Source organism: Glycine soja, chromosome 8 (assembly GCF_004193775.1).
Source record: "Glycine soja cultivar W05 chromosome 8, ASM419377v2, whole genome shotgun sequence".
In the NCBI taxonomy this organism is placed as follows: Eukaryota; Viridiplantae; Streptophyta; class Magnoliopsida; order Fabales; family Fabaceae; genus Glycine; species Glycine soja.
In genome coordinates, this window is record NC_041009.1 from 42,825,067 (window position 1) to 42,837,111 (window position 12,045).

The 12,045-nt window shown below is 34.2% G+C and overlaps 1 protein-coding gene across 1 annotated transcript; it reads left to right on the top strand.

Moving 5' to 3' along the window:
* The first annotated feature begins 388 nt into the window (after positions 1-388).
* Positions 389-6,676, top strand: LOC114424354 (transcription factor JUNGBRUNNEN 1-like). Its single transcript, XM_028391199.1, has 3 exons — positions 389-676; positions 1,397-1,683; positions 5,999-6,676. The coding sequence occupies exons 1-3, from the start codon at positions 484-486 to the stop codon at positions 6,431-6,433; spliced, it is 915 nt and encodes a 304-aa protein (XP_028247000.1). The 5' UTR covers positions 389-483; the 3' UTR covers positions 6,434-6,676.
* The last annotated feature ends 5,369 nt before the right edge of the window (positions 6,677-12,045 follow it).

The window sequence follows — 12,045 nt, forward strand, 5'->3', positions numbered from 1 at the left end:
AAAGTCAAAATGGTGCCCCCCTCTGCTTGACTTTCCAATATGTTGAGGCAATGAAAACTCACTATGTTTAAAAAATTCTAATGTCACTCGCTTTTCACCATAAATATGGTTAATTAACCATGATGGTACATAGGGAGGACCTCCATGTGCATATGCATCACCCCATGCCACACCCTAGCCCTAGAAAAATCCAAATGTCTTGTAGTGTGGCTCATAATTATAAACTTGTCAGCATTGGGACCAACTTTCTTTCTCTTTACGGATACATATATATGATCTCATATTCGAAATGTTTGACTTGACCCCAGTTGCCAATATTCAACACAAACAAAGAAACCAAAAAATATCTCAAAAAATGTATATAAATATGTGGGGAAGTGGATAACTATTTTCACATCATTAGATTCCACCCTTCCGTTTTATAAGAAGTACTTTGGCGTGGTTTGGAAAGAAATATTGCAAATAATATTAAGAAAAGAAAAAATGAATGCTAAGGTACATAGCTCTGATGATACCAAGAAGGATGAAGAAGTTGTGCTTCCTGGATTTAGATTCCATCCCACAGATGAAGAGCTTGTTGGGTTTTATTTGCAGAGAAAGGTGGACAAGAAGCCTCTAAAAATTGAACTCATCAAACAGGTTGATATCTACAAATATGATCCATGGGATCTTCCAAGTAAGATCTGCTTCCACTATAAATTCCACTTGTAATTAAGTACTTAATGGCACATATGGTGGAATATATATATATATATATATATATATATATGTATGTATCCTTCTGTCAAACGTGTGTTGATAAGATTGATTCAAATAATTAAAGGAGTTGAGTGTTATTTGATGAAGATGAATTGATGTAATTGAATGAAACGATGAGATCGATAAGCTAAATTAAAGAGCATGTAATATTGTTTTTGATTCAACTTTTTTAAGAAATATTTTTTTTGTCTTTATCATAAAAGAACATTTAAAAAACAATGTTTTTCTTGAGATATAAAGCTTTCCTAAACATATGCCTAAACTTCTATTCAATCCTAAGTATCATTCAATCATGAAACAAAAAGACTCAAAACCAAAGAATTTTAATTCAATTAATTGAACTGTAAATTATTATAAATTTTTTATATTTTTTTTCGATTTTTAATGATAAAAAAATAAGACTATACAGTCTACACTCAAATATATAGTTCTTGATGTTCATCAGTTGTTATTTAATTTTTTTGGAAAGTCTCCATGTTTTGTTATAGGAAAGGAAGATAAAGACTTGGTATGCTAGCTAGAAGCCAGTATATTACATATAACCCTACTTTGAATTTTGATGATACATAAATATATGTAATCAATACATGAATACTGAATTTGTTATTTATTTTTGTGTGGCAATTAATGCATGAAGAGGTGAATTCATTTGGGGAGAAAGAGTGGTATTTTTTCTGCATAAGAGGGAGGAAGTACAGGAACAGCGTGAGGCCAAACAGGGTAACTAGGTCAGGGTTCTGGAAGGCCACAGGGATTGACAAGTCCATATATTGCGTGAAAGAGCCACATGAATGCATTGGCCTCAAGAAGTCATTGGTCTACTATCGTGGAAGTGCTGGCAAAGGCACCAAAACTGATTGGATGATGCATGAGTTTCGCCTTCCACCCAATGCAAAATCCAACCCCAATGACCTTCAAGAAGCTGTAAGTCAATTCATCATATGATCGTTTCATAGTTCTTGTTTATAATAAGATCATATATACAATTAATGTGTTTAAAGTATATTTCTTTACCAGGCATATTAATTAAGTGAGATGTCAGAAAAATTAAGAATATAATAAGATGTATACACTGACGGTATAAATTTCTTTATACTATCAATCAATTAAACATTGTTGTGTATGTTAAATAAGTTAAGTTTTGTCATAACTATGTTAAAATTAATCTTAAGCACTTAATAAAACCATATATAATTGAATTTAGCTTTCATTAAAATAACTTTTGGTCATATACATGCATCATTGTATGCATGGCTAAAACTGACTTCTTCCTACTTCCTAGTAGTATTTTACTTTTTTTTCCCCTTTTTTATATTAAAAATTTGGAAAGGCACACACCGTCTAGAACCATATATATAGGACTAATATAGGGAGAGCATGCATATTTTAATGATAACAAATGCTGAGATTCTTGGTCGGAGATGTTCATATTCAAGTCGCTGAAAGCTTACTAGAGTGTGTTCAAATTATTCTAAATATAGGTAGCACGATCATACCCGTTTTATGCAGGAAAATTATAAACGAACGCACACAATTTCCACTTGTTAATTAATTTGCCTACATAAGTAAATAACCACATAGTGTATCATTAATTCTTTATTTAAAAGAAGATTTGACTTTGTCCTTCACAGGAATTATTGGATATTTGGATACATGTCGTATACATACGTGGAAACAATTGATGTCCACATGTGTGATCAAATAGTAAAAGTTTGTATTTTCTTTCCATTTTTCTTCTGAAATTTATGATAACGTGTGAATGAAGTTAAAATTTCTAAACTATCATTCATATAGATTAAACAAGTCTATTTATTCAACTATAATAATCTAAGACGTGATATTTTCTAAATTATCATTATAGTCCATATTAACTTTCCTATAATAACAATTATAATTAATTAAAATTTTCACATTATAATTAATCACAATTAAATAGTAGCATGAAAATAGTTAAACTATATTCCACAAGTCATTTCAATTAGTTTATAATTTTTTATTAGTTAAAATTTATTTAACTATTAGATAAACAATTATTTTTGGAGTTTCTAATGTTTTTTTTTTCAAATTCTATTTAATGGAACGTTTTTTTTAAATACTAACTTTCAAATTATAAATTTTATATTTTATTCTTAAAATATTTATTAACTTACCTTATTACCCGTTTTAAATAAAATATAATTTTATTAGTTTTTCTCTCTCATTCTTTTTGCTTATTTTTTTTATTACATTATATATTTTAATCATTATACTATTGACAATATTTAACTTATTATTTCAACGTTATACTTACCAGATTGACAGGGATAAATATTATATTTATTTTATTTTTTAAATAATTTTATATTAGACGATTTATTTTAACCATATGAAAAGATGTAATAAAATAATTTATCTATAAATAAAATATTGTAAGAATTTAAAATTAATTATAATCTAAAATTACAACACCACAAAAAATATTTTTATCCATAAAATAAAATAAAATTATAAAATATTACTAAATATGTTTATTTATTTTATTTTACATTTAGTAATTACTTTAATAAATAATTTTATTAAATACTTATAATTTAATAAATTAACTTAAAATTTTTCAGTTATCAATTAGTTTTTCACATTCTATATAGTTAGTCTTGTTGAACTTAGTAAATAGATAAGTAAAATTAGACTCTTAATGTAAATATTATTTCATTTTATGATGGTCTTATAATTGATTGGAATACTACTTAATTATACTCCATAGTAAAATTCTTTATTTTTATAAAAGAAATAAAAACTATGGATTTCCATAAATTTGATTTCATATAGTCATAAGTCATAACATGTATAGGTTTGCTTTGATCAAGTTATTTAAGTAATAATAAAAATTAACAAAATGAATCGAATCTGATTTGACTAAGAACCGGATATTTAACCAGTTATGGTTTAATCTCATGATTACATTCACTATAAGATCACTTTGAATCAATTAAAAGCAATCAAATTTCGGTTGGACAGATATTCGTTGAACCAATTCATTATTAATTTGCAAAAACAAAAGAAAAAAAATACTCATTTTTTTATCATTTGATTCGGTCAGTTAAAATAAATGTTTGAGCCATATCTGGACCACTTCGATCTAGGTTTCCTATCTAGTTTGTTTTTATACAACAATATTGGGTTAGTCAAAGATATTACATTCAAAATTTAATTTTCTGTTGTAAGAGTATTTAAGGTTTGGATAGAAATAAATTAGATGATGTTGAGGGTCTATGAGCCAAATTGCAATAGGTCTAACTTAACTTATGTAGTCAGTTAAGCTAAAATATTGTTTGATTCAACTTTTTATAATTCTCTATACTCTTCCAACTAGGTTTTATAGAAAGTAAAAACATTACTTTTATTTTAGAACATTTTCATTAAAAATAATTTTATTCATATTTTTTTTTAAAATTGTACTTGACTACTTGGTTTGCATTCTCCATTTAAGAAAAAGAAAAACTTAAAAAAAATCAAATCAATAAATTGAGCCTAGTAAGCCTTTAATTTAAATTAATAAATAATGTTTACTTCATTAACTTTTTTTATTGTAGTATCTTGATCTTAATTCAACAAAAAATAAAAATAAAACTTGTTTTAAGTAAAAAAAATTAAAACTTTCTTGTATCTTTTATCGACAAATATTATTCATTATTAGTATGTTATGTAAGTGAGAAGATTCAAATCCATCACCTTCTTATCATTTCAACTCTTATGTTCCTCCCACTACCACTAAATCATCTTATGACTCCCAAAAAAAATATTAAAACTTGCTTAGTTGCTTGATGCTATATATATGCAGTATCTTGAACTAAATTTACTTGTTTTAAGTTATCTTGAACTAAATTTACTTCATTAACTTTTTATTGTAGTATCTTGATCTTATATTCCTTCCTCATTTATATAGCTAGAACTAAATTAAAACTTGTTTTATTAAAAAAAAAAACTTGTTTTAAGTAGCAAAAAATTAAAACTTTCTTTTTATCGACAAATATTATTCATTACTAGTATGTTATGTAAGTGATAAGATTCAAATCCATCACCTTCTTATCATTTCAACTCTTATGTCCCTCCCCACTACCACTAAATCATCTTATGACTCCCAAAAAAAAAAAAAAATTAAAACTTGCTTAGTTGCTTGATGCTATATATATGTAGTATATTGAAATTTTTATTTTGAATGATGCCATTTATATAAAAAGCCACAAAATAAAAAAAATACATGGGAATAAGTATTAGGAGAAAAAAAACGATTTTGCAATAGTAAAATGCATATGATCATTTATATAGAATGTATGAAAATAAGACACAGGAGTAGGAATTTTTCTGGTAGATTGCTTCCCGTGTACTTTAATTAAGTTTAAGGGTCTCTCTTGTGGTTTTCAACGTGAAATTCATTAATTGCATTTAATTCTTTTACGGTCTAACATAATGAACTTTACAGATATAGCCAAGTCAATCCCGTTGAATACTGACATTTTGGTTGAACGTAATTGTCATGATTTACAAAACACATGCAATCCCCCTTTATTATCATCAATAGTAATACTATTAAGCATGACCCAGTCTCTCGGAATGAGTCTTGAATTTTTTTTCATGATCTTGTTACACAAAAATTTTGTGTATACTTTTCAAAAAATAATTACATCCACCTTTTTCTTATAGACATTAAATAAGTGCGGTCTTATCAAAATTTATTAGAATGAGAGAAATATACACAATTTTCGTATAACAAGAGATCACTGAAAATTTTCAAAATCTGTACCCCCAAAGTTCCTCTCTACAAGCAACCATTAAAGTGTTGAAATTAAAATTGTTAAACATACACCCTATTTTTTAGAAGAAATATTAAGTGATTGATCTGACTCTATCATGATCCAAATTAATATTCATGTGATATGCAATTAAGTATTATTAATTTTGTTTATAAATTAAAAAAACTGAATATATCATTTAAACAATTAAGTATGAATTATTAACATGTGGTGGTTTGAGATTATTTAATAATTTATTTATTTATTTTTGAATTGTACTATAGGATGAAGAAAGATTTATAGAGAGATAAAAAAAGAGAAAAAAGTTAATAAATGCAATAAATAATATGATGGACAGTAATAGGGAGAAAAATAAAAATAAAAAAAATGGGGAAAAGTAAGTTATAGATGAAGTTAAATACATGAATATAATTAATAACTCTAGAATGTCATTTATGTGTTTGCAGGAGGTGTGGACACTGTGCAGGATATTCAAACGCATCCCATCTTTCAAAAAGTACACTCCAAATTTGAAAGACTCAACACCAGTCACCAAACCAAACCCTGTGAATTCCAACACATCCACCTTAAATTCTGACAATTGCGAGCCATATTTGATCTGCAGAGACCCTATGGTGATGCAACAAATCGAAAGAAAACCAGTTATTGGACAAGTTGATGAAAAGAAACACATGTTTCTGGGCCAGTTTGGTCCACTACCCCATCATCTTCAGGCCCCATCAACTACCCCTTACCCAAATTTTTGGGACCAGAATAATGTTGAGGATTATACATTTGCCAATGAGAATTGGGATGACCTAAGATCTGTGGTTCAGTTTGCAATTGATCCATCCACGGTGTTTGATTGTACAGGAACATATATTCCACCCTACTTTTCTTAGGGCTGGAATGAGTAACTTCGGTAGATATATGTTATATATATATAATGTATGAACATATATAGAGGTTATAGTTGTCATTATTCTTACAGTTTTTTAATTTCTTGTATTAACACATATATGTTGAAATTTGCTGGTTTTACTATGTTTTGTTGTAAAACCTAATATTAACTTGTATCTTGTCATTTATATCCCTTTTCCATTGATTGAGTCAATAAATACGTTATACCTTGATTTGTCAATTTAGTTTACCTGACTATTATCTTTGAAGAATAGGCATGATGATATAATTCATCACAATTGTTTTTTTTTGCTTTCGATCTTGAATTATTTTCTCATATGATAGACCTTAAAAATTTAAACATATATGGTTGAACACAATTATACAAAAAAGAATTTATATAACACATTAAAACATAAGTATCACAAATAAAAATTTGAGAAAATGATACTCACCACAAGGTTTGTCAAAGAGGACTAAAAATTGCACTTCACCCCATTAACAAAGATTAATCATCGTTAAGTATTTGGAAAAAAAAATCGATTGAATTAATTGTTGAATACTTATATACAGCATGGCAAAAATATTTTAAAGATATATAATCTTGTGTATTTTTTCTTACAATATAAATTAATATGGATATAATAAATTATGATTGGTCACTTAAATAGACAGACATAAAAAATGGATGAAATTTATTAGGTTGTTGAAACCCACTTTGATAAAATCTATGGATTGGGCTTTAAATTTTAAAATTGAATCAATGGGAGCTATTTGGACACGGTTAGGCGCACCTAGCAAAATTGTTGGTATATAGTAATTTCATTTTTTTTTCAATTTTACCTTTTTATGTCCTTTCGTATGAGAAGATATGTGGATCTCATACGGATCAACTCATACGGATCAAGATGATCCGTATAAGTCCAATTCAAAAGTTTTTTTTTAAATTTTTTTTAAAATTATCTGTGATGAATTAATTTAAAATTAATTGTCCAAACAAAAATCAAACATGTGACTTTCAGATTATTAGCACAATGCTCTAACCAACTGAACTAATGAGTCAATTACATTATAAAATAAATAATGTTGTTATACATAACACTGAAACTTTTAATGTATATTTAATGCGCATGTAAATTTAAATAATAAATTTTGTGACAAAATTTATTATTTAATAGTAAATTTAAATAATATATTAAATTTTTTAATAGTAATTGATCATGTTCATGATTCTAAACTTCACTGCATTGAAAATTTCTAGAATACCCATGGTTGTTTGTTGCTATTCCTATTATATGTAGAAATCAATGGTTTTCTTGTTGTGTTAAGCATCACTGGGGAAACTTGTCTCCTAAATCTCAAAAGCTTCCATTTTTTGTTACTAGCATGGATGAAGAATGTTATCTACTATCCTATGCATCAATAGATCTTGCAGGAAATTCCTCTTCGAACAAGTTTAGAGGTCAATTGCTGAAACTCGGGCTTGGGAAAGATGATTCACAAATTGCAAATAGTTGTTTGTGTTTACTAATAAAGGGACGAATTTATGCTTCTATTTTTGTTAGTGGTCACTAAGTTGAAAACACTTATTTTTAAATGTGTGTTTAGTGTGACAGTGATGAATTTAGGACCCTAAATCAAGTGTTAGGGTTCGCGACGGCGTAGCAAGAGTGAGGTTAGTGAGTGAGAGAATGAGGAAAGAATAATGGCCCAAATTCGAGGAAGGGCTTCCTCCTGAGTTCCTCAGAACTATATGAGATTATTCTTATCCTATAACAAGACTTTAGCAGCTTTATATACTGCTATGATACAACCATGAATTAACTAACGATCCTAACGGATTCGTGTAAACGTAACTGCCCTAACTAACTAATATGCACGTGCTCTATAGCTGTTTAATGGGCACATGTTATTTGTGGGTTACAAGCTACTGTGTTGCAGTTACTAACTAACATAATCCTGCAAATATCTGGGTTTGGTTGTTACGCGGACTGGCCTTATCGTGGTGCGGGGTTCGTCTTCAATGGAGGTAGCATGGTTGCTAACAATACCACCCTTCGCGGACACCACCTTGTCCTCAAGGTGGTACGTTGCTTGCAATTCCTTCCATGGTTCCCAGGATGTGTCCTCCAGGGGTTGGCCAGCCCATTGGACGAGAACCATCTGAGTTGGAGGGGACGTTGAGTCATCAAACTTGGTGTCGAGGATGCAGAGAGGTCGTGGGATAGGTTTATGTCCATGGAGTTGCAAAGGCCAGGAGGCGGTGGTCGAAGGTGGCTCGTCGTGGTAAGGACATAACAAAGAGCAGTGAAAGACCGGATGAATCCGTGCTTCATCGGGGAGATCGAGTCGATACGCAACTGCTCCCACTCTTGCTAAGATCTTGAAGGGTCCAAAGTAGCGTTTGGATAGCTTGGAATGGGTGGCACCGGTGACTGAACGTTGGCGCGCCGGGTGAAGTTTAACATAGACCCACTGTCCTTCAGAAAATGTGACTGCTTCACGTTTAGTATCCGCGTATTTTTTCATGGATTCCTGAGCCTTCTGTAGTGTTTTCAGCAGTTTAGCGTGTATAGCTTGGCGCAAAGTAACCAGTGACTCCACAACTTCATTGTTTGTTGATCCAGGGATATAATGTGATATCGCAGGTGGTGGTTTACCATATATGACTTCGAATGGGGTTAATCCTGAGCTGGAGTGCAATGAAGTGTTATAACTCCATTCCGCGAGGGACAAATAGCGGAACCAAGTGGATGGTTGGGAGCTCACGAAGCACCGAAGGTATTGTTCAAGGACTCGGTTCATCACTTCAGTCTGTCCATCAGACTGTGGGTGGTACGCCGTGCTGAGGCGGAGGCGAGTGTCGGAGAGGCGAAACAATTCCTTCCAAAAGGTGTTGAGGAACACAGGGTCCCTATCGGAGACGATGCTCCTAGGGAACCCATGGTGTTTGTAAACTATATCGAGGAACACCGTAGCAACCTTGAAAGCTGAGAATCCCGTGGGTAATGTTGCCAGATGCACCCCCTTGGAGAACCGATCGGCGACAACGAATATAACGGTGAAGCCATGAGAAGGGGGAAGATGGGTTATGAAGTCCATGGAGATATCTTCCCATACCCCCGTCGGAGCTGGCAATGGTTGAAGAAGACCAGCCATGCGCTTGGTGCTAGACTTATGTTGTTGACATACCTTACACTCACGAATGAACTTCTTAACGTCATGCTGTAAACCTTCCCAAAAGAAGTTGGATTCCAAGCGATGTGTGGTTTTCGCAATTCCTAAATGGCCCCCCAACGGTGTAGTGTGAAACTCTAATAACAAGGAGGGAATATAGGGGTTGGTTTTATTCAGCCAAAGGCGACCGTTAAACAACAGGTGACCCTCTCGAAGATGGTAATGGGGATATGCTGAAGGATCCCTTTGAATGTTGCGTACAAGCTCCTGGAAGATAGGATCAGCTTCGAGTTCGCGTTGGATGTCACGCAGAAAATCCAGTTGTGGCACTGAAAGGAGAAGCAACTGATCGGAATCAGGAGGTGTTCATGAGAGTGCATCTGCCACGACGTTCGTCGGACCCACCTTGTATTGGATGGTGTAGTCAAATCCCAGCAGCTTGGAGAGGTAATAATGTTGTTCTGGGGTTTGAATTACCTGCAATAGGAGTTCCCAGAGGCTCTTGTGATCTGTGAGGATCGTAAACGGACGGCCAAGGAGATATTGACGCCAATTGCGAACGACAGCGATAATTACGTGGAGTTCCTTGACATAGGTAGAAGCATGTAGTAGTCGTGGTGTGAAGTTTTTACTAAAGAATGCGAGTGGATGTCCCTGCTGCATAAGCACAGCTCCCATGGTGGAGCCGGACGTGTCTGTTTCGATTGTAAAGGGGTCGTTGAAGTTAGGTAGAGCTAGCACCGGGGCGGAGGTCATGGCTGATTTGAGGTGATCAAAAGCAGCCTGTGATTCAGTGGTCCATTGAAATGAGTCTTTACACAAGAGGCGAGTGAGTGGAGATGCGATTGCTGCATACTTCTGAATGAACTTCCGGTAAAAACTGGTAAGACCCAGGAATGCGCGAAGCTCTTTGGCGGATGTCGGAATCGGCCATTGCGTGATAGCTTGGAGTTTGGAGGGTTCAGGGGTTACACCCTTGCCGAAAACTATGTGTCCAAGATATTCTAATTGATTCTGGGCAAACAAGCATTTCGTCTTCTTCAAAAAATACTGGCCGTGAAGGAGAGCCTGGAAGATTAACTCCAAGTGTTGAATGGGAGCAGATAAAGAACTGTTGTAGACGAGTATATTGTCGAAAAATACTGCCGCGAAACGTCGCAGGAACGGTGCTAGGAGAAGGTTCATTGCTGCCTGGAACGTGGAAGGCGCATTACACAAACCGAAGGGCATAACGAGGTATTCGTAGTGCCCTTGGTGCGTTCGAAAAGTTGTCTTCTCAATATCAGCTTCGTGCATAAGGATTTGGTGGAATCCTTGCTTGAGACCAAGCTTGGAAAACCATGAGGCGTTACCTAACTCGTCCAACAACTCGTCAATGGTGGGGATTAGGAAGCGGTCACGAACCGTTACAGCGTTAAGGGATCTGTAATCCACGCACATCCGCCAAGTTCCGTCCTTCCTCTTCACCAAGAGGACTGGGGACGAGTATGGGCTAGTGCTCATTCGAATCAGGCCGGCGGAGAGCAATTCGGAGACTTGCTTCTCTATTTCTGTCTTCTGAAAGTACGGGTACCGGTATGGCCGTACATTTACCGGTGCGGTTGAGGGTAAGAGGGTGATGTGGTGGGTAACCTCATGCAAGGGTGGTAAGCGCGTTGGGGTCTGGAAGAGCCTCTCGTATTGAGTGATGAGTCTTGCAACAGGTTCCGGTAAAGGGGAAGGATGGCCTACGGTGTGGTTTGGTGAAGTATCAGGAAAAACACATAGATGAAATAGGGCAGAAGTGGAACCTGTGCGAACCAAGCGCTTTACTTGGGTTGTGGAGGCAGGTTCAAGTCCAGATGCTACGTCTGCTTGCAAAGAGACGTCCTGGCCCAAGTGCGAAAACCTCATTATGAAGGAGGAATAATCAGTGGTGATCGGCCCAAACTGCTTTAACCAGTCAATGCCGAGCACAACATCCGCCCCACTGATCTGAAGTAGGTGGAAAGTAACTGGAAAAGAATGGCCCTGTATGGTCAATAGAGTGTCAACACAACGTTGATTGCAATCTAGCATGGACCCGTTACCAACTAAGACTCGGAGGGGTGGTGTGTTTTCGACGGGGAGGTGGAGGAACTGCGCAATCCTTGTTTGAAGGAAGTTGTGAGTGCTTCGACTGTCAATGAGCACGGTGATACGAGCGTTCCTTACGGTGCCGTAAACTCTAAATGTTTCCGATGATGAGAGGCCGGACATGGCATGGAGGCTAACGTGAGGGAAGCTTGTATTGGGAACCTTCTCTGGCTCGCCTTCGTTAGCTTCTAGAATGGAAATAGTTGTATCTAAGCTCGGGTCACCGTCATCTGAAGGAGAGGTATCCGCCACGAGTAAGAGAATGCGTCCCTTACATCGGTGGTTAGGACTCCATTTGTCATCACAATTGTAGCAAAGTCCT